This window comes from Phoenix dactylifera, chromosome 8 (genome assembly GCF_051530095.1).
Source record: "Phoenix dactylifera cultivar Ajwa chromosome 8, Ajwa_hap1_PhDact_Kaust_v1.1, whole genome shotgun sequence".
In the NCBI taxonomy this organism is placed as follows: Eukaryota; Viridiplantae; Streptophyta; class Magnoliopsida; order Arecales; family Arecaceae; genus Phoenix; species Phoenix dactylifera.
The window spans coordinates 29,965,006-29,988,837 of NC_143197.1; the positions used below are offsets into that span (position 1 = coordinate 29,965,006).

At 43.7% G+C, this 23,832-nt stretch overlaps 1 protein-coding gene across 1 annotated transcript; it reads right to left on the bottom strand.

Moving 5' to 3' along the window:
* Positions 1–2,379: 2,379 nt before the first annotated feature.
* On the bottom strand, positions 2,380–14,088 carry LOC149753077 (uncharacterized). The gene is made up of 5 exons (XM_089924975.1): positions 13,803–14,088; positions 10,313–13,354; positions 3,327–3,666; positions 3,122–3,212; positions 2,380–2,568 (listed from the first exon to the last, which is right to left on the bottom strand). The coding sequence occupies exons 1-5, from the start codon at positions 14,086–14,088 to the stop codon at positions 2,380–2,382; spliced, it is 3,948 nt and encodes a 1,315-aa protein (XP_089781101.1).
* Between the last annotated feature and the right edge of the window lie 9,744 nt (positions 14,089–23,832).

Genomic DNA, 23,832 nt, shown 5'->3' on the forward strand with positions numbered 1-23,832 from the left:
CTAATGGTCCACGTCTTCTCGTAATGACATCAAAAAATTAAAATTGAAACTCTTCCTATCATAAAGTCTCTTAAAAAGTTTTATTACAATGTACTTTCCTAGGAGAACAAGTCATTTGAATTACATAAACATGTTTCTAACTTTCTTTCCACCCACCGAAGCATGTTTCTAGCTTTTTTCCTTCCACCCATTGTAATAACCTTACACAGAAAGGCTTAGCTAGAAGATGTTATTTGGATTTTTTGGTCATGTATAAATATATAATATATATCTAACTAATGTAGGATTAAACACATGCCTCATATATGTTCACAAACTCCTTCTCTTTAAGCCCTAACATCATCGACAAATTAAGGATCCTAAAATGTAATCCACATTTAATCATAAATACCATAATCAACCCATGGTTAGCCCCAAAAGGGCCCAAGTTGTCGTATCTCCTAGTCTACATGGATCATAAGCTGAATCTACTCTGGTATTATTTATAACTACCTAGGACGTCATCTAAAAAGGCTAATAAGAAGGTGTTATTTATATTTCTTAGTTCTATATAACTACTTAAGATTTACCCAATGCACAACTGATGTGGGATTAAATACATGATTTCTTAATCCTTTCTTTGTCTTGTTCTCCTAAGAAAGTACATTGTAATAAAACTTTTTAAGAGGCTTTATGATAGGAAGAGTTTCAGTTTTAATTTTCTGATGTCATTACGAGAAGACATGGACCATTGGATCCTTTCAACATCTTGTTAAATTGGTATTCTAACAGTAAGTGTCTTTGATCTAATGCGGTGAAAAAGGAAAAGTACACACAAATATGCTGGTCGTTGATGGGCACTAAAACGAACTCCAGAGAACCAATTACGACATACATATGCATTATCCCCACGCTATACATAGCATTAGGGCTGCAAATGGGTCGGGTCGACCCGTGACCCGACCCGAGCCGACCCGCTTTAGACCCAATCCGATTCGAATTTTAGGACCCGCGGGGCCAGGCCGGGTCCTAAATTTAGACTCATTTTATTTTTTCGGATCGGATCGGGTCCACCTAATCTCGACCCGAGACCGGACCCGACCCATTTTTTTGGGTCAGTTTTTTTTTTTTTAAAACATACGAGCCGGCAAGCCTACGAGCCGCAGCGGCAGGCCCGGTACTATATAAGTCTTCGCTGTTTCCTAGCTATATTGACACCACTAATAGTAAACTTTTATAATGGGTTTCATGATTCTTAGCTGTTTCCAAAGTACTATTTTTATATGATGTTGAAGCAGACTGTGTTATGAATATATATTGGCTCAGGTGGGTAGAATGGTTGGGAGCTAATGAAAATTTAAATGGTTGTGGAGGAGCCTTGACTTTGTTAAAACTACTCTTGTTTTATTTGTAAATCACTTGCAGGCAACCGGTTTTTCAGAAATTTTATGCCAGAGACGGTTAATGTTTGAACAGTGTCAGTACATGGAGGTTTCATTACAAATGCAGGATGGCTAAGCTGAGGTTTATTACCTTCTGCCATCCTTCTGTGTTGCTCTGGATGCCCTTCATTGGCTTTTAGCTTTTTATTAAGCATTCTTTCCGTGTTTGATCTGGAATTGAATGAGAACCATGAACGGCCGAAAAGTACTGCAAAGTACAAAGGAGAAAAAGCCTTGGTTCAAACCATCTGGTGGATTTAAAATGCATATCACTATTTCTTAAAAAAAAAAAAATCCGACCCGACCCGACCCAATCCGATCCGACCCGGATCCGATCCGAATGACCCGTTCCGATCCGATCCGAATTTCAACCGAGTCGGATCTGGATCCAAAATTAGAATCCGAATAAGAATCCAGATCGGATCGGGGTCACACAGGATCCGATCCGATCCGACCAATGCATTTGCAGCCCTACACAGCATAATCAAATTAACAAACTTCACATTTATCTCCATGATATTTCATTTAAATCCGAACTAGTTTAGTCAACCAGAGGTCCGTAGCCCTGTTTTCTACTAAAATCAAAATTTCTCAGAGTAAAAAAGCTATTATTCACATTTAAGGCTTTATAACGCATTAAAACAAAAAAAGAAAGAAAAAACATTCATAAGGAATAAGTCCAAAATACTTCATTATTATTTATATATATACACACACACAAGCATGTAGCCATAGAGATCTAGAAGTAATCCTAAAGCCTCCGAGTCGGGTTCTAGCTAGAAGAAGATGTTGGAAAGACAAAAGTAATCGTTTGGACAAGGTTGGAACGGCTGTTGGGGCATCAGCTGAGTCTGGTGAAATTGCTGCGCTTGCTGCACATTGAATAGCTCTCTCAGCTCCCTCAGTTCTTGCCTCCTCATCTCCACTTGAGCTACCAGAAAAAACATCAACACCGTGGTTAGACATAAGCTGAGAGTGCTTGCAAGGCCTTCTTATTTGATTCATCATGTTTACCAGCTTTTTCGTAGTAGATCTTAGTGAGATCGGCTATTTTCCTCCTGAGTGCATCATTCTCGTTATTCAGTCGTGCCTTCCGATCATCATAGTTCAAGATCATGTCAGGAAGTGCTTTCTTATTCTCCTGCAACTAGCGACAAAGTTTTCTCGTAAAGGTATCTTTGAAAAGTTACAATCCAGCCATGGGGTATAAAGCTAAAAAAGGTTATATCTTTTCATCCAGGCAAACTATTGAACGCATTGTTATCTATATATAGCATTTGGAAAGATTTAATGGTGACAGTGCGCTTGATGATGCACCACTAATGAGAGTCATGCATATAAGCATAATATAAGATTCTTATGAACAGTTGTAGATGTGCAAAACATTTTTGAACAAAAAGATTCTGGTTAAATTTATCTATTGTGCATGATACATATAAACTTTACGATTGACGATAACCAATATTTCTAGGTACGGTTAATTTAGGGAATACATTCGTTTTCAAACTTTAATCTTCTCGATCCTTGCTTCAAACACACACACACACACACAGATATATACTATATATACAATGTCGCCTGGAAGTACTGAAAACGTCATTTAACTTGTTTTTCTATCTGATTTTTTATGAATTATGATCTAATCATAACTTCGTTACTCGGCTTTGTACATGTCTAGCTATCTAAGTGACTGCTCTCACCACCAGGCGTTTGTACATGTCTTCGAGGTCCAGCTTCTTCAGTTCCTGCTTCAACCGGTAGCGCCGGCTGTAAATCCTCTTGTTTCGCAACCTACAAAACCAGAAGTCCACGAATATACTATCTCAATCTAAACCCTTTTTTTCTCGAAGAAATAGAAGTATAACTTATCGGATAGCAAAAGATCTAAGATCAAATAGAGCTCACCTCTTCAATCTCTTAGGGTCGAGACGGTGCAGTTCCTGAGTGTCCTTTGTCCTGTTGTCCTCGTCCGGCCCCGCCGAGTCTTTCTGCTTTCCATCAGAAGGCTTACAGCTTGGCCCTTTGCCAAGCTGCTGCTTCTCCCTGTCCAGCATCTCCATTCGGTGAAGCAGGTTTTTTCTCTTCAGCTCAGATGCTTCAGGGCTCATGTATAAGTTCGCCTCAAGCTGCTGATGGTAGTTCACCTTCTCCACCACCACCTCTTTGCCCTTTTCCTTGCACAAGTTTAAGCTTGGGATGTTCTCTGCCTGCTGCCTATGCAACCTCACCATACTTGGCTCCAAATCTATGAACAGCAATAGATTAGTACTGCTCCTAACAAGTGGAGTTTAAGGAAGCAAACGGCAGCGTTAGGATAAAAGCAAAAGGTGGCTTTCTTTTATAGTGAGGGAAATGGAAGGGTTTCCATGGCCAATGGCTTGGGTTTATGGGTTTATTTGTCATTCGCATAGTCTTATATGCGGAATTTTGGGGCCAGGTTGTGGTGACACTTGAAGCAATTATTTTAGGTGGGATTATATGGCTGTCCTATATTAATTGCTTTTATTGAGATAAATGATAAATGGTAAGGAAATCTATATTTCGTAACGTACGTACGGCGGTACGGTTTACTGGCATGCAAATTAATTGAGGAAATCGAGAAACAACCGTTTGTAACAAGTTCTTTCGCAAATGATTAGGATGAATTTATGAAGTCCGTGGCAGTGCTTTTAGTGCTTATTGAGAAGCTGCGTTCGATAGTTTGGCTGTTGCACCAGATAAGACCATTGTTTTAATGTCTAGTTTGATTAAAATGGAAGGTTCTCTTCGGGATGAGTCGATAAGGTTGCCGCATTATTACTTGGGTTCAAAAAAATGAAAATAGTTTGTTCATCAATTAAAGCTGCATACATTTAACTTTACCCATGGGGTGGAAGTCTTGTATGCTGGACCTATCTTTTTAAAATAAAAATTTTGTACATTTATATTTTTTCCTTTCTTGAGTAACCCATTATAACTTTCTTGTTGGCCAACTCTTAATTTAGCTTTCATTGTGTATTAATTTAAGATGAATGTGTGCCTAAAAAAGAGCTGGTGTCTTCAAAACATAGGAATGAACCACGCATATACATTAATCTTCTTCTTGCTAGCACTTAAAAGGATGACACATTTTAATTATTCTTTTTTTTTTCCTTTGTGTGAGGTTATATGGGAGCCCGTAGTACAAAACCAGAACTTTTTAGTTGAAGTTTAACAAAAGATCAAGCAACTTCAATCAAGTTTGCATGAAGATTCTAACAAGGAGCTTACATTCAAATCCTAAAGCCCTCAAGTTGAGAATGGAAAACCAACATTAAAAGAGAAAAGAAGGATCGCTTGTTTATTTTAATTTATGGTTGATAATGTAGAGGATTTAATCAGCAGCTAAATAGTTCTTAGATTCCATATAGGAAAGAAAGAGAAAGAAGAGTAGTTGTATGTGTTCCACATCATATGAAACACTTGATGCTACAACATGTACCACCTTAATACAAAAGTGTTATTATATCAAATTTTATTGATTGAAGCTACGTTTGGTTCCTGGATGGCTAACTGAGGTAGCTAAAGTTATGCATCGGTAACCATTACTTAACCAATTAATTACAAGGCTGATAAAGTGTTGTTTGACTGAGATGGTAAAACTGATGTTTGGTTGCAAAATGCATGGTTTAGGCTATTTTTGTGCTAAAGAGTACTTTACTTATAACATGAACTATACATTGTTCACCTAGTATATATATATATATATTCATGCTATATTATTTTATCAACCAAAAATTATCAAAATAATTTCTATAACGTAAACATGATTGTAAAAAAAAGGACATGAATGCATCTCCTCTTATAAGTACTGCTCTCTCAACACCACTTATTACTTTCCTATTGTGAGCATTATGTCCTCCCTTCTCAACAATTCACCATGTTATAATATGTATTGGGTAGCATTTGTTGATTGGCCTTCCTTTTTTTTGCTGCAAAGATATTATATATGATATACTAGCTAGACATGGTATATGGATAGGCTAACACATAGAAATGTTCAATAATTGTAACGGTGGTTCAATAGTGAAGGTTGTCATTGCTTACTAGAAAAAAAGAAAGTTGTCATTGAAATCCATGCAGCACAAAAATTTAGGGCCATTTTAAATAAGGGTGGCAATTAGGTTGGGTCAAGTTGGACATAGGTCGGATTAAATAATATTTGTCAATCTAAACCTCACCTATTTATTAAACAAGTCAAAAAAATTTATTTGAACCGGCCCGTTTATTAAGCAGGTAACTCGACCCAATTTGTATAACTCATTTACTAAATAGGTCAAGTCAGATTAAGCATGTTAAACAAGTTAAGTGGATTTTTAATGGACTAAATGGATATAAACATATCAGATAAGTTAAGCGGGTTAGATATATATGGTAGAAATGGGTTCAGTAAGTTTTGAATGAATTAAATAGGTATTAAATGGGTTAAATGGGTCAAATCATAATCCGGCCAAATTATTAAATAGATCGAAAGATGTTAAACGTGTTAAAGGTCTAGACTCAAATATGATATGTTTAATAAATGGGTTCAGATAGGTTGATCTGTTTACGATCCAAATCTATATATGTCAAATCCGAACTTGCTTAAAATAGATCGTTTGTAGAATTGTAGGTTGCATTGACAAACCAGGTCATAAATTGCCACCCCTAAATTTCTCAACAAGGATATCATAATGACTAAAATGAGAACATGCTATCAGAAACATAGAAAGCATATGATTCACATTGCCCGCCGAAGCCTTTGGTAGAGTCAAAGATGACAAGGGGGAACTCAAGGACGGACTCGATGCGGTGGTCGTGGGCCATGAGGAAGGAGGATAGCGGAAGCGGCGAGGGCGACACTCAGCGCTGGTTGACGTTGACGTGGTGATGCCAGTGGTGCTATATCTTAGTAGGGACAAGCATGCTATGATAACCCCGCCCAAGATCTTAGTGGGCTTGGCTACAAAGGGCCCAACACCTCTTGCGCTTTTATTCCTTTGCAAGCCTCCCTCCACCGCCTCAACTTCTACTCTATCTATTTTCTTTCTTCTCCATGCACGCATCTTGTCACCTCTCATTCTCTCTCGTTCTCTCACGCATGCCTCCTCCTCCCTCGTTTCCAACCAGTGCCGCCCCTATCCCTATTCTCCTCCTCTTCCACTACCCGTTAGCCTTTGCCACTCCCTTCTTCCCTCCCACAAACACCTGAAGCTTCGTTCGACGTCTCTCTCTCTCTCTCTCTCTCTCTCTCCTGCTTCTTCCTTTCCATCGCCTCACCTTCCCATCTCTCTTATCTATTCTCTCCTCTATCATCTCCTTCGTTCCAAAGATATTCACTAAAACAGTAGATCTCAAATATGAATGCTTGGACCAATATCTAAAGCAAGATTTTAGGCTCCAATGGGACGAGGGGCGCCGTTTTGGCCATCCCGTACTATTTCTATGAGAAAATGGGATTGGAATGAGGTTGGGACTCCCAAACCGGCCCGTCCGTGTGGAGAGAGAAGAAAAAAGCGAAAAGAAAGAAAAGAAGGAAAGACGAAGAAAAGAAAAAATTAAAAAGAAATAAAAAGGAGAAAAGAAAGAAAGAAAGAAAGAAGAGAGGGGAGAGAAATAAAGAAAGGAAGGGATAAGGAAAGGTAAAGAAAAAGAAAGGAAGAAAAAGGAAAGAAAACAAAAGAAGGTAGAAGAAAAATAAAGGAGGAAAAGAAAAGAAGGTAGAAGAAAAGAAAGAAAAGAAAAAAGAAAAAAAAGAAGAGGTCATAGATGGAGGATATCTACTTAGACGCATGACTAGGATCGCTACCGGAATCGGACATAAAAGTGAGGCGTCTCATTTTATAAAAAAACCGGAACACCCCCATCCTACGAGATTCAAAACCTTAATTATAATTCACTCTCAGTTTCGAAACAAACCGTTCTTCTTACTCTTACTCTTGGTGTTTCTTATGAGATTAAGGTTGGGCACCACCAATTCTCCTCTCTTTCCTCTTCCATCTAAGAAGTTGTCGAGGTCTTGGAAGCCATGACTGAGTGCCAGTACTTCAAGTATGTTGCTATTCCATTTGTTGTATCTCTTAGATATTGCTCTATGGTATTTTTGCCAGGAAGAAATTTAGTGCCCACACTATGCTGCCTTTTATTGCTTTGTAGAGGAAAATGGGGCAAGATTGGTAACTTGATTACTATAATCGTGTTAATTTTCCTATTATAATGGTTGTTAGTTAGAAATTGAAATTTTGGAATTTTGTAGAAATTTTAGAAATTAATTTAAAATGTAAGTGTGCTAGTGATTCGATACATGTGTGTAATTTTGAGGTAATTAGGTCCCAAAGAATCTTTGTGAACTAACTTGGGTATTAGCTAGCTCTTCATAGTGTGATATCTAAGAATTTTTGAAAAATTATAGCCAATATTGCTTGATAAAGTAGTTTTTATGAAAACGAAATTAAAATTAAATATATATTTTATATTTTTGAAAATGAGTTATTTTGAACATGTAACATGTTGAATATAAATTCTAAAATCCGATTAGATAACTTATAAAAATTACATTCGCGACTATATATTTAGTAGGGCTATGATTTGCTTTGGCCCTTTTAATGAGGGTTATCATTGATCCAATCGACTTGTAATCTAAGAAACTAGTTTCGATACCGTACTTCCGATGATTAGAATAATGGTTATTCGAGGGCCTGTTATCTGTTATTTGTTATCAAATATCTGTTCTCTAACCCATGTCACTGGGTAACATGGCCACATCTAAATGTTAGAATTAGTATAATTTTATGAAAAATATGCCTTTGAAAAGAACAAGAGATGCTATTCTCTAATATTTGATAAGTACGAGATTTTGCCTAGTCAATGATATATATTTGATTTGTTATATTTTAACATGTTCTGACCCACTCTGAAGTGTTTTGTTGCTTACTAGCTTTTTTTTTTTTTTTTCTATTTTTGGATTTTGAGCTGCGACTGCTTCCAGGTTTCTAGGGAGTGTGTTAGACAGCTTGTGAGCATCTTGTAAGTCTTAATTAGTTATTTTAGTTATCATTGTTATTTGGTCTTTTTATTAGTTTTATTTGGATCTGGAGACTTTTATGTGAATTATATTAATACTGTCGTGAAGTTTTAAGACTCTTGTTATTCTGAGTTATATATTGATGAAAAGGTTCTATGGAATGTTATTATATCAGCTCTCAAGGCTTAAAGTTGTTTTGTTATGGATATTGGGGAAAGATTATATTGTTGTTCAACTAGCCATGCATGCATGTCTGTATAGTTCATTTTGTAGGCATATGACGTTTATTACGGGTTTGGTTCGGGGCATGACATATGCCCCACTGCAAATCATGTTGCTGAAGGCTCCTTGGCACCACTAGGGATAGGGTGGATATGGGAGACGACACGATTGATGCCTTAAGACTTGATGAAAGTTTGATGATTGGCATGCTTAGAGATAGCATATATAGGGCTAGCAACGGTTCTTGAAGAGGTTCGCATAAATGAAGCAAACAATGTCGGGACGGATTGAGGCAATGAGGACGTTGAGCAGGGAGATAGAGTTGGATACAACGGTGGTTAGATTGCCCTCAAGAGGTTGGATGATGATGATGAAAGGTCGTACCATGGTTATGATAGAGGCTATGATGGCCGGAGGAGGGAGAAGGGAAGGGGAGTTAGAGCTGGAGGCAAGAGGCTAGGGTTTTATAATGAGGGAGTGCATGTGACGGAACTAAATTAGCCTGATGTACCGCTAAGCTTATACATAGGGTGCAGGGTATAATTTCTCGGGATTTAGCCAAGATGGCAAAAGCCCCCACGATATTGCATGAAATGAGAGTTGAGAATAGGGAGAATAGGCCAGAGTGAAAAGGGGACGGGGCCAACCCTACTTGAAGTGAAAAAGGGAAAGAATTTGGAATATCTCTAGGGGCATTTTGGAAATGAAAATAGAAGGTTTGGGGTCTTTTTAACCATGGTTAAATATTTAAAATGCTTTGACCAGATAAAATTGACCGTACAAAATTTGAGTCTGGTTGACTGGTTAAGTTGATAACCATGCTTTAACCAGGTTTTAACGAAAATGAGCGAAGGCAACGTAGAAACTCTTTCCCAATTTTCCTTCTTTTATACACGTTACCGGCTTCCAGAAAAAGAAAAAAAAACCCGCTGTATTGCCTTCCGACACCTTTTTTTTTTTTTTTTGCTAAAGCGGTCATTTCATACAACACGGGTACGAATACACCCTAAGGAGTCAGAATACAAAATGTCCCGAAGGGCACCGGGCATCTCTCTCACCCCAGCCCAAAGGGTGCCTCCTGAGTGGCTCGCTACATACGCAGCCACCCAGTCGGCTGCCCCATTGGCCTCACGATATACATGCCTGGCCTGAAATGTAACCCCCTCTCCCACCATTGTCCAAATGTCGCGAAGCAAAGGATGAACACATGCATGACTACCCGGGCCCCTACGGATCCAGCTAATCACCGTGGCCGAATCACCCTCCAGAAAAACCGAGCTCGCTCGGAGTACCCGCCACGCATAAGACAGGCCCATCCATGCCGCTCGCAGCTTTGCCCCTGGAACAGAGATATCAAAAATCTGATGGCCCCCTGCTGCCACCACATCAAAACTCGGGCCCCTAACAACAAATCCGGCCCCTCCCCTCCTGCCGCCATCCATGACAGAGCCATCAAAATTGACCTTGAGGAAGCTCGGGGGTGGGGGCTCCCAGGTAAAGAATACCCTGTGAGGAGCTGCCGAAGCAATATAGGAACCCCAGATGTCCCGAGCTATCAAAGGTCGATGAGCTGGCTCTACCTGAACAATCTCTACAGCCTGAGCTCTGGCCCGCTCCATCACAAAACGTAGGGATAGCCGACGCTCACCAAACACTCGGGCGTTCCTGGCCAGCCATATCTGGTACGCTGTACAAGACGCCCTGATAGCCAATCCCCGTGTCTGAGGTGCACTAGCCCACAGCCGAACCTCCTCCAGGAAGAGATCTCTCCCACTCCAGGTGGCCCCCAGAATCCCAGTCAAGCTCCAAACCCCTCTCGCCCATACGCAGTGGAATAAAACATGATCCACCGACTCCTCCACCTCGCAGTCTGGACAAGAGGGGGAAAGGCTCAAACCTCGTCTGCACAACACTGAGCATGTCGGCAACCGCTCCCAGGCCACCTTCCACAGGAAGAGAGCAACCCGCTGGTGTAGCCCAAACCTCCACACCCAGCCACAATCTATGCCCAACTGTGAGCCTGACTGAAGGAGCCTGGCAACCTCTCCGATCCCAACACTCGCTCGAGAGGTAGTGCTCCAGACCCTGACATCTGGACCTGCTAATCCCGAAAGGGGAATCGACCGAACCCGCTCAACTAGGTGCTCTCCAAATAGCTGGCCCAGCCTGTCACCATCCCACTCTGCCTCTCCCGGCCGGAGAAGATCAGAAACTCGGAGTCCCTCCCCCACCTCAATGCTAATAGTCGTCGGCCATAGTCTCAAAGGAACTGCATCCACCCATGGATCCTCCATCACATCAACACTCCGCCCGTCGCCGATCAGCCACCTCGAATGCGCCAGGGCCATAGGCACATACCTCCCAATCTCTCGCCACATAAAGAATCTCCTCCGCCGTCCTATCGCCTGGCCCTCGAGACCCGCTCGGCCATACCTGGCTATCATAACCTGGCTCCAGTGACCGAGCGGCTCCAGGACAAGCTGTGCCGCCCTCCGTGCCAAAAGAGCCTCGCGTCGCACCAAGAGTGACTGCACCCCCAGCCCACCCTCCCTCAGTGGTAAACACACTCTCTCCCAAGCCACCAAATGTATCCCATGGCCCCCCCGGTAGGAGCCCCAAAGAAAGCTCCGCATAAGCCGCTCAATCCCCACCAGCACAGTCTTTGGCACCACTGTGTGAGCCATCAAGTAAATAGGCATGGAAGACAGAACTGACCTGATCAACGTCAATCTCCCCATCATAGAGAGAGACGATGCCCTCCATCCCTCTAGTCTGCTCCGCACCCTCTCCAATAAGGTGGCGCACTCTGCCACCCGTAACCTCCTCCCTGTGATAGGAACCCCAAGATACACCAGGGCCCCCGTCTGCTCCTGTATCCCCATAGTCGCCCTGATCTCCCGGCGCACCCTCCCCTCAGTGCTAGGGCTGAAAAAGATAGTGGACTTTTGTAGATTAACCCTCTGCCCAGACATCACACAATACTCTGTCAGTACGCCCTGGAGGGCTCTGGCATCCGACACCCGCGCCCTGGCGAGTAGGAGGCAGTCATCTGCAAATAATAAGTGTGAGAGAGGTTGGGCACCCGGGGCTGGGCAATAGGGTGTCAGCTCCCGGTTCCCACAAGCAGCATGCATAGCCCGGGAAAGAACATCCGAGCAAATAATAAACAGAAATGGGGACAGAGGACATCCCTGGCGAAGTCCCATAGTAGCACGGAAGAAGGGCGATGGCGTGCCGTTGACCAGAATAGAGAAGCTAGGCCCCTGCACACATCCAAGAATCCAATCAATCCAAACCTGGTGGAAACCAAGACTCTCTAGTGCCCTCCGCAGGAAGTCCCACCGGATCCGGTCATAGGCTCGCTCCATGTCTAATTTCACTGCCATCAAACATCGCCTCCTAGAGGCTCGCTGCAGATCCCCCATCATCTCCTGAGCCAGTAAAATGTTGTCTGAGATACTCCTCCCCCCCACAAAGGCTCCCTGCTCCCGGCTAATGATCCGTGGCATCAGGCTCTTCATCCTCCCCACCATGATCCTCGCCACCACCTTGTACAAGGTGGTACACAAGCTGATGGGTCTATAATGACTCGGTTCCGAAGCGTCCACACGCTTCGGTATCAATGTGATAAAGGTGGCCTTCCAATCATCTGTCATCCTTACATGGGTAAAGTAAAACTGTACTGCCTCCACCACTGCCCTTCGAATAATACACCAATATCTACAGAAGAAGAATGGTGGGAAGCCATCCGGTCCAGGGGCCTTATCCTCTGCCAGACCCCAAACCGCCTCCTGCACCTCCATCTCTGACACTGGCCGAATCAAGGCTGTATTCTCTGACTCATCCACTCTGATCTCCGACCGGGGAAGTAGACCCGTCTCAAGTATCCCCCCATCCTCAGTCCATCTGGACCTGAAAAAGTCGACTAATACCTGTCTAACTGCCGAATCCTCCTCCACCCGGTGGCCCGCCTCAACCCTCAAGGACCGGATCATATTTCTTTGCCTTCTAATAACTGTCGATCGGTGAAAAAAATAAGTATTCCGGTCACCATCCTTAACCCACTGAATTCTGGACTTCTGTCTCCAAAAGATCTCCTGCTGGCGCAACAAGGAATGGTGGGAAGCTAATGATCGCCGCAGATCCACCATATCGGCCTCCGTAAGGTCCTCTCCTCGATCCTCCCTCCCCTGGGCGTCCAAAATCACTGCCTCCACCTCCTCCAACCTCCTAAAGATATTGCCGACAGTCTCCCGGTTCCAACGCCGAAGACGGCGTTTGGTGAGCTCCAACCTGCGTGACACCCTCTGCATGGCATCCCCTCGTACTGGCACACTCCACGCCTCTCTGACTACATCCCATGACTGGGGATATGACAACCACAACTTCTCAAAGCGGAAGGGGCTATGATGCACCGATCTTGCCTCTGTCGATATCAAGAGAGGGCAGTGGTCAGAAGCAATCCGAGCTAGATGACTAACCTGGTAGGCAGGAAAACGCTGGATCCAGTCTGGGGATGCAATGGCCCTGTCGATCCGCTCCCACACTCTAGCCTGCCCAGATTGATTATTGCACCAGGTGAAACGAGGTCCAGAAAAGCCGAGGTCCACCAATCCATTCCTCCCCACAAACTCACGAAACTCCCTTCTATCCACCGAATCAGAGTATTGTCTACCTCCTCTCTTCTCCTCTGAGCTTAAGATGCAGTTAAAGTCCCCTACTACCATTGTTGGTACTCCCTAGGTCAGCAGACTAGTCAGTTCTCCCCAAAGAGTTCTCCTTACCCTATAATCGGTACTAGCATAAACCCCGCACAACACCCACGGGAGTTCATTCGGTTCTGAAATGACCATTACCACTTGCTGAGAGCAATGACAAAATACATCCACAGAACCTAGACCCCGCTTCCACAACATCAGAATGCCTCCGGATAACCCCCGGGACTCCACTGCAAAGGAATCCCAATCACGTGCCAATCGCCGCTGAACTCGACGTAATCCATTACCGGATACCCGTGTTTCGCAAAGGAAACAAATTCCAGGATTATGAAGCTGTACTAACCTCTTGAAAGAGGAGGAAAAGGAAGGTTTGGCGGCCCCCCTACAATTCCAAGCTAGCACCTTCATAAGACTAATTACCTCCCTCCGCACCAGGAGCCAGCTTGCCTTCCTGGATTGAGGCTCTCAGCAGGTCAACAACCCTCCCATGATCCAAAATCGGAGACCCCTGTCTCGAGCCCCCGGACACACCCCTTGTCACCACCGCCCCAACTGGCAAATTGAAGCTGCTCTCTGTGGTCGGACTGCCCAGCTCCTCCGAACCAGTTCTCCCGGCTTGAACAGTGGTCGACAGAGCATGGGAAGCACTCGCCACAGTCTCTGCAGAGAGGCAAGAAACTCCCTTCTCGTTGCCCAGCTCCACCATGAAAGCTTCACCACCCTCTCCTCCTTCGACACGAGCCGGTCCACCAACATCAGCCGCCGCCACCGGCATCATCAGCGCGCCCCGAGTCAACCGAACCGACCGGCTCGACGTGGAGCCTCCGGCATCCGGGGAGGGGGGGGAGCACCGCCCTAGTAGAGCACAGCCCATCAACTTCAGGCCCCGCCACCGGCTCCGCCGTCGACTTCCCCTCACGCATCGGCTCCATTCCGCCCGACGCAGCACCACCCTCAACCGGAGAGGCACTCGGCTGCAGCGCCGATGGAGACTCCACGACCCCCCTGCCGGGACCTCCGGTCAGCTTCGGCTTCAGTCGAGCAGGAGCCCTCGCCGGAGGCAGGGAGGCACTCCGGAAGTGTCTCCTCCCAATCTCCCTCCAGCGACCCTCCCGACCATCGAAGGACGAAGATGAAGCAGTTCGGGATAGGCCCTGGGCCGGCCCCGCCCCCAGCGCTGGACTGGGCTTGTGCGGGCTCCTAGCCCGCTTCATTGGGCTTGGGCTCTGACCCCTGGCCAACCCATGGTCCACCTGCTGGGCCGACTCATCCGGGCCCGACTTCTGGCCCATCTCCTCTGCTGGGTTCCGGGCCAACCCAGTCAACTCAGGCAGCACACCGAGTTGGGCGAACTCACCGTTCATGGCCTGCGAGCCGCTCGCCTCCCCCGTCGCCGGCGACCTCCGTCTGGCCAGCTTGGTCGGCTTTTGCCACCCCTCTGTGTCAACAGGCGACTCGGGAGAACCCACCGCCACGCATGGAGAGCTCGGCCCCGGCTCCGGAGAGCGGTGAACCAGTGGTGCTTCACCCCTAGACTCAGTCGTCTTCTTCATCGGTTTGGTCCCCCTAGGCTGCCAGATCCTGGAAGTAGACAGCCACGGCCCAAAGGGGAGCCGATTCCCCTCTGCTAGACCCATCTTCACCGCCTCCTCCCCATCCTTCGACTTCGATGACGATGCCTGCTGAGCGCCATGGTCGTCCGCAGCTGCAGGCATCACCGGAGCAGGGGAAAAAGAGCAGGCATCCTCTCCATGACCAAGACGGTCGCATTTGTAGCAGAACCCCGGGAGGTTTTCAAAGCAAAAGATCTGCCAGTGCAAATCCGAACCAACCCGGATGAATGTACCTGGCCGGATCGGCTCCCGCGCATCCAGTTCCACCTTAACTCGTGCGAAGCCCAGTTTCCGGCCGAGATCTGTAATTTTGTCCAGTGCCAGGGGACGGCCAGCCTTAGCAGCAATGTTCCATATCATACCTTTCGTCCAATACTCCATTGGCAAGTTTGGAAGACGAAGCCAGACGATCAGCCGGCTGAGCTGCCTGTTATCCGGAACAAAGTTCGGTCGCCACCTCTCCATCGCAAGAAGTTGGCCAGCAACTAACCACGGTCCAGCCTCCATGGCGGTTTTCCGGTCGGTCTTTGTCCGGAAGCGGAAAGCGAAGGTGTCATTTGATAGCAGGAATTCCTCGACATCATAGTCGAGCTTCATCACCGTCCGCATCTCACGGCGAATCCATTCCCCCGGCACCCGGCGACCCGCACTCCGCACGATCACCGCGGTCTCCCTCCACGCCGCTCTAGCCACCTCTCCCTCCTCCGGCGATATCTCCACCACATCCGTGAAGCGCAGTTTTAGGGCCTCCAGATCCTCTTCCGGGATTTGATGATTCGTCCAAAGAGGCAGCCTCGTCGTCCCCTTCGTGCCCTTCGCCACATCCGCCCACGACCGAGCTGACGTTAGGGGCCTCGCCGGCTTCTCACCCTGTCCCACCGCCGGCTTCGCTCCCTGGCCCACCGCCTCTGTCTTGGGATCGGTCGGCGCCATTCGTGTAGCCCAGGTATTCGACCCCCTGGGAACCCGAAGATTCGTCCCTTCCGACACCTTCTCCGGCCCATCTGGCTGAAACAAATGCAACCCCATCGAGCCCAATATAACGACTCTTCCCTCCTTGGACAAACAAATCTGAAGGCCTTCTAGGTTTTACTACCCACCTTATTCCAGACTACGAAACTTGCGGGCTCTATTGGGCCAGGGTCCGACGCCGTCATGTTTAACGGGAGAAAACGGGGTAAAGGGTCGCAGAGGTCGACTTCTACTCCGTTCTTCCCCATCCTTTCGGTGGTTTTCTTGGACCGGTCCTCCGTCGCTTCCTCCTCCGCCGCCGCCCCGCTGCTGACCGTCGCTCTTCTCCTCTTTTCTACGCCTCCACCTTCGGCCGGCCCGCCGCCGCCCTCCTGCCGGTTCTTCCCGCAGCCTGGCGTCGATGATGCCGGAGAGCACGCTGGTGCACGACGTATGCACGTCGGTGGTGGTTTCGGGGATCATCCTGGGGCTGCTCCACTTTTGGGGGGAGTTGGCCAAGCTAGGAGTTTTCGAGCAGGTCTGCGCTTTTTCTTCTTTCTCTCTATTCTTAGATGCGATTTTAGTTGGCTATTTAGTCATAAAAACTTCTTTAATCTTCGGTTTTGGGAAAATTTCTAGGTTTCTATTTCTCCTAGAATTTGGGGCGGCGGTTTCAGTACTTGGCTGCTGGAGTTGAAGCGCAGCAATGTTTGATGAGTATTCTCCATGTTGATTGTAATGATAAAAATGTGAGTGCTGGTTAAATATTGGTAGCGATGGAGCATGTGGCACTGCTTTATTTATGGATCTTAAATCAAGGAGCTTGTTTGATATAATATTGGAAGTATTATTGTTTAAAGGGTTTATAGGGTTTATGTTGTATCAATTTAATCAGAAAAATAAAGTAAGTAACAGATGGGGTTTAGATTGAGTCCCTTGAGGTGCACAAGAATGTAGCACTCGTTCGCTCTCGAATTACAATTTGAAACCACCATGTACCTATCTTGGGGATAAATCAGAAAGTATAAAAATTTGTTTGTAGAAGAAAGATGTGGATCTTTGTTGTAGAGTTTATGAGTCGCAGAACTCTGTTACAGCAAGTGAAGAAGAAAGAAATTTGTCTATGATTCTTGTAAGAAAAATAGCTTATATATAAGAGAAGGAGGAATGTTTCTGACTGGATGTAGTATTTGTTGGGTTCCCAAAGCATCTAATCATCATGTGGAGTGATTGATTAAAACCCCATTTGATTTTGATGAGCTCAAAGCATTTGAGTATATCTTTTGATTACTAATGAATTCAATTGAGTGTTTCAGTGAAAATCCTGTCTAAGTGTCCCAAGACTTGGTTCATAATTTTTGGATAAGTTAAGGAGTCTGTTTGAACCAATGTTTGAGACTCGAGTCGACTCCCGAGTATCACGAGTCGACTCCAAGCGTATCAAGTTCACTGGCACGAGCTCGAGTCGACTCCAGATAAGTACGAGTCGACTCCGACTGAGAACAGACAGAAGGACAGAAAGCTTCAACTCAGAACCTGTTAGCGAGTCGACTCCCGAAGTGCGCGAGTCGACTCCGATGTTCACCGAGTCGACTCCAAGGAAGTAAGAGTCGACTCCAAGCAGTCACAGGTAGAAAAGTCAGAGAACAGTTTTCGGGTCTGAGATTCGAGTCGACTCCAGTGGAACGCGAGTCGACTCCGATAGGTGGCAAGTCGACTCCAAAGAAAGCATGAGTCGACTCTCAGCGGAACACAAAGAAAAAGTCAGAGAGCATTTTTGGGACTCTGAGATTCGAGTCGACTCCCGCAGTACGCGAGTCGACTCCGAGACTCCGCGATCATCAACAGACAGAAGATCAAGTTACTGCCTCTGAGATTCGAGTCGACTCCCAGACATCTCGAGTCGACTCCAAGACAGCTTCACATCAAAAGGCAGAAGACCAAGTTTCGGAAACTGAGAGCCGAGTCGACTCCGAGGAAATTCGAGTCGACTCCAAGACTGGACGAGCCAAAAGACAGAGGATCGGAAGTTCGGGCTCTGAGATTCGAGTCGACTCCCAGGACAGTCGAGTCGACTCGAGTGGACAAAATTCAAAATTGGATCCACGGACTTTAGTGAATGAGCCGACTCCAAAATTGCCAAGTCAGCTCCAGAAGTTGACGAGTCGACTCCAGGTCAAGACGAGTCGACTCCCAGTCGTGAAGGCAACTTTAATTCAAATTTGGAACAGTTGCCGAGTCGACTCCGGAAAAGCTTGAGTCGACTCCCGCTACAGCCGAGTCGACTCCTGATCGCGCGAGTCGACTCCAACCCACCAACGGTCATATTGTCAGGCTGCGCAGAGTGTTCAGAACGGGCAGAAAAAGCACTCTAACGGCTAGTTTCCGTGGGGGTTGGCTTAAATAGCCACAGAGGACTGTAGCAAGGCAGAGAACAACCATTCCACTCCAACTAATCAAGCATTCAAGCTCTGCAACGTGCTCTTCAACGAAAAAGAGGAAGATCTGCATTTACTGCTTCCAACTACATCTTCCCAGCAATTAAAGCCTCCTTCTCCTGCATTCAAGTCGACTACTCTTTCAAGAGGAGACCAGAAGTTTAAGAAGCCATTCCTCATCTCCAATCTAAAAGCGTTTGAGGCTTCTTAACTTCATTTATTGTTTATATTGTTTTCATCTGCTTTTTGAGAAGCTCATTTTCTGTTTCTTTCTACAACTTGTATTTACTTGGTTCAATCGGGGATTGAATCAAGGGGATTGAGGTTGGTTGGTGAGCCGAGTTAAAACCAACGTGTGTAAGGGTTTGATTGTGATCCCGGAAAAACAATAGGGGCGGTTCTAGTCGGTGAGCCTGGGAAAACCGACCGAGTTCGTTGTGAGCTCGTAAAACAACAAGTTTGGTTGTGAGCTTGGAAAACAACCGGCTGTAATCCAAGGGGGTTATAGTGAATTCCCAAGTGAGACTTGGGGAGTGGACGTAGGAGCAAGGGTTAGCTCCGAACCACTATAAAACCTTGTGTTTGTGTTGGATTGTCTCTCTTCTTCTTCCCCTCACATCACTCACAGCACTTAGCATTAATTAAATAACTTGCAATAGTTTTTAATTAGTCAACCACATCGTTTTAATTATTCAAATTATTTTAAAACCCAATTCACCCCTCCTCTTGGGTTGTCTATCTGGGCAACAAGTGATATCAGAGCCTAAAACTCTTCCACCCAAGAGTTAAAAGATCAAAATGACAACCCCATTTGGATCTTCCCACATTGAGGGTCAGTCCACCCAAAGACCCCCTTTCTTTAATGGATCCGACTACTCATACTGGAAGGCTAGGATGAGAATATTCATCCAAGCCCAAGACTATGAGATGTGGACCATTGTAGTAAATGGCCCATACATCCCATCCATATATGTAGAGAGTGTCAAGGTACCCAAACTAGAAAAGGATTGGGATGAACATGACATGAGGAAGGCACAACTTAATTCTAAAGCTATGAATGTACTTTATTGTGCCTTAGATAGAAATGAATTTAATAGGGTCTCTACTTGCAACTCTGCAAAAGAGATCTGGGATAGACTTGAAGTGACCCATGAGGGCACAAATCAAGTTAAAGAATCCAAAATTAATATATTGGTTCATAAATATGAACTATTTAAAATGGATTCTAATGAAACAATTACATGCATGTTCACTAGGTTTACTGATATTGTCAATGGCCTAAAAAGCCTTGGCAAGAACTATACTAACAGTGAGCTTGTCAGGAAAATCCTTCGGTGTCTACCAAGGTCTTGGGAAGCTAAAGTGACGGCAATCCAAGAAGCCAAGGACTTGAACAAATTACCACTCGAGGAGCTCCTTGGATCCTTGATGACGCACGAGCTAACCATGAAGCAACACAACGAGGAAGAGTCCTCTCATAAGAAAAAGGTATTAGCACTAAAATCTACTTCATCTAACAAGGACTTATCTTGCAGCAGCAGCAGTGAAAAAGAAGAAGATGAGGAAGATGATGGTGAGGCACTTCTTGTGCGCAAGTTCAAGAAATTTATCAACCACAAGAAGGCGTATCATCAAAGGAGAGGCCCCTCAAATTCCTACCGCAAGGACAAAGGTAAGGAAAGGGAAAATGAGGGGATTGGGTGTTACGAGTGCAAGAAGCCGGGTCACATAAGAGCAGAGTGCCCCTTACTGAAGAAGGGGAGTAAGTACAAGAAGAAGAAGGCTCTTGTCACTACACTATCCGACTCCGACTCATCATCCTCCTCATCAGATGATGAACAAGAAGAGAAGGCCAATTTCTGCTTCATGGCCAACGAAAACGAGGTAACTTCCGATACGCATCTTGATTTTTCTTTTGATGAACTTTATGATGCATTTAATGAATTAATGGTAGAATATAAGGCCATAAATCTTAAGAATAAAGAACTAAAAATAGCTAATCAATCATACCTACATAAATACGATAAATTAGTTAAGGATAAGGATTTAATCATCAAAGAAAATATAGAACTTAAGACAAGCAACCAACTTTTAACTCAAAAGAATAGTACCTTAACTAAAGATAATGAAAAACTAACTAAGGAACTTTCAGAACTTAAAAATCATAAACAAATCTTAAATAAGGATCTCACAAAAGAACTTAATGACCTAAAAGCAGAAAATCAAACTCTAACTAAAGAACTTAACAAATACAAACCCTTAGTTGAAAAATTTACATATAGTTCTGAAAAATTAAACATGATACTTAATAGTCAACGAGCCGTATTTAATAAAGCGGGTTTAGGGTATAAACCAAGAAATAAACAAAAACTTCTTAGTAACTTCTTTGTTAAAGCTGGGGAAACTAAAACTAAGAAAATAACTTGCTTTTGCTGTGGTACTATAGGTCATAAAGCAAATGTGTGTAATTTTAGAAAAAATAAAATAAAAAGGAAAATTAAAAGGGTATGGGTTCCAAAAGGAACCAACTTGACTAACCATGAAGGACCCAAGAAAACTTGGGTACCTAAGATGACATGATTTGCTTGTGTAGGAGTGTCTTGCAGCCAAGGTCAACAAAAACTGCTGGTACTTGGATAGTGGCTGCTCAAGGCACATGACGGGTGACAAAGATCAATTTTTCACCCTTGAAGCTAAGAAGGGAGGTGCTGTGACTTTTGGAGACAACAACCAAGGTCACATCATTGGTATTGGTAAAGTTCAAATCACCCCTTCTACTTTTATTGATAATGTTAGATATGTTGATGGTCTTAAGCATAACTTATTAAGCATTAGTCAATTATGTGATAAAGGGTATGATGTTATGTTTAAGCCATCACTATGCATTATAACAAACCTTAATGATAATAGTTTAGTTTTTAAAGGGATTAGACGTGGAAATGTATATGTTGTAGACCTAGAAGATCTTGCAAAACATAACCAATGTTTAGTTGTAAATGAAACTAAAGATAATGATGCTAGTTGGTTATGGCACCGTAAGTTAGGTCATGCAAGCATGGACACAATAACTAAACTAGTTAAAAGAGACTCCGTGATAGGTTTGCCAAAATTAAAATTTGAAAAGAACAAAATATGTGAAGCATGTCAATTTGGCAAACAATCTAGGAACTCTTTTAAATCCATAAAATGTGTCTCTACCTCTAGGCCTCTAGAATTATTACACATGGACCTATTTGGTCCAACTAGAACAACAAGCCTAGGTGGAAATAAATATGGTCTAGTTATAGTAGATGATTACTCTAGGTACACATGGGTCATGTTCCTAGTGCATAAGGATCAAGCATTTTCTATGTTTAAGAAGTTCCATAAGAAAGTAACAAATGCTAGAGAGTCTTCAGTCATAGCCATTAGAAGTGACCATGGTACCGAATTCGAAAATCAGTCATTTAATGAATTTTGTAGTAAGAAAGGGATAACCCATAATTTCTCAGCACCTAGGACACCACAACAAAATGGAGTGGTGGAAAGGAAGAATAGAACACTAGAGGAAATGGCTAGAACTATGTTATGTGAAAGTAACCTCCCTAAGTACTTTTGGGGAGAAGCCATTAATACCTCTTGTCACATACTAAATAGAGTTCTATTGAGACCCATTATAAAGAAAACACCTTATGAACTGTGGAAAAACAGAAAACCAAAGGTTAATTATTTTCATGTTTTTGGATGTAGGTGTTTTGTGCATAATAATGGGAAAGATAATCTAGAAAAATTTGATCCTAAATCTGATGAAGGAATATTCTTAGGTTATTCTACAACTAGTAAAGCCTATAGAGTCTTTAATAAAAGAACCTTAGTTATAGAAGAATCTATACATGTTGTTTTTGATGACTCTAGTGACATCTCGTCTAGTAAGAAGGTTAATTTTGATGATGATGTTGAAATACTTGAAGAAAAGATAGATAAGATGGGATTACAAGATGATAATCAAAAGTTGATTGAAGGAGAATCATCAAGCCAAGAGGCTATTATGGATTATGGGCTAACTAAAGCTTGGAGGTATGCTCATGGGCATCCTAAGGAACTAATACTAGATGATCCATCTCAACCTGTTAGGACTAGAGCATCCCTTAGGAATTTGAATAACCATCTAGCTTTTGTTTCACACTTTGAGCCCAAACATATAGAAGAAGCCGAAAATGATGTAAATTGGATAAATGCAATGCAAGAAGAACTAAACCAATTTACTAGAAACAAAGTGTGGAATCTAGTAGAGAGACCTTCTGAATATCCAATTATTGGTACTAAATGGATTTATAAAAATAAACTTGATGAAAATGGAATTGTTATAAGGAATAAGGCTAGACTAGTAGCAAAGGGGTATAATCAAGAAGAAGGTATAGATTTTGATGAAACCTTTGCTCCCGTAGCTAGACTTGAGGCGATTAGACTACTATTAGCATATGCATGCTCTAAGGACTTCAAACTATTTCAAATGGATGTAAAAAGTGCATTTTTAAATGGGTATATTAATGAGGAGGTATATGTAGAACAACCTCCTGGTTTTGAAAATCATCAATATCCTAATCATGTATATAAACTGAACAAAGCACTTTATGGCTTAAAACAAGCACCTAGAGCATGGTATGAGAGGCTTAGCAAATTTCTATTAGAACATGAATTCTCTAGGGGAAATGTAGACACAACATTATTTCTGAAAAAGCAAAATAAAGATATGTTATTAGTACAGATTTATGTTGATGATATCATTTTCGGTGCTACTAACAATCGCCTCTGCGAAGAGTTTGCTGATTTGATGCAGAGTGAGTTTGAGATGAGCATGATGGGAGAGCTGAACTACTTCCTCGGGCTACAAATCAAACAGTCAGAAGGAGGCATCTTCATCAATCAAGCCAAATATATCAAGGAGATGCTCAAGAAGTTTGATATGGAGGGAAACAAATCAATCAGCACCCCCATGAGCTCATCATGCAAGTTAGACCAAGATGAATCAGGTAAATCTGTAGATCAAAAACTTTATAGAGGTATGATAGGATCTTTACTGTATCTTACTGCAAGTAGACCTGATATTATGTTTAGTGTGTGCATGTGTGCTAGATATCAGGCTAATCCTAAAGAATCACACCTAGCTGCAGTTAAGAGAATTTTTAAATACCTAATAGGAACTAAGAACATAGGGCTATGGTACTCTAAAGAATCTAGCCTAAACTTAATAGGATACACAAATTCAGACTTCGCTGGATGTAAGCTTGATAGAAAAAGTACCAGCGGGTCGTGTCAATTTCTAGGAGAAAATCTTATCTCATGGTTTAGCAAGAAACAAAACTTGGTTGCATTGTCTACTGCTGAAGCTGAATATGTTGCAGCCGGAAGTTGCTGTGCTCAAATCTTATGGATTAAACAACAATTAGAAGATTATGGCATTAAACA

What these genes read in the sequence shown, in the direction of transcription:
- LOC149753077 (XM_089924975.1), bottom strand. Translation starts at nt 14,088, where the DNA reads ATGGTGGAGCTGGGCAACGAGAAGGGAGTTTCTTGCCTCTCTGCAGAG. An exon ending in GGCTCCTGGTGCGGAGGGAG is followed by an intron (nt 13,355 to 13,802) that starts GTAATTAGTCTT and finishes TCTTAAGCTCAG; the next exon opens with AGGAGAAGAGAGGAGGTAGA. An exon ending in CAGGAACGCCCGAGTGTTTG is followed by an intron (nt 3,667 to 10,312) that starts GTGAGCGTCGGC and finishes TGCTGTTCATAG; the next exon opens with ATTTGGAGCCAAGTATGGTG.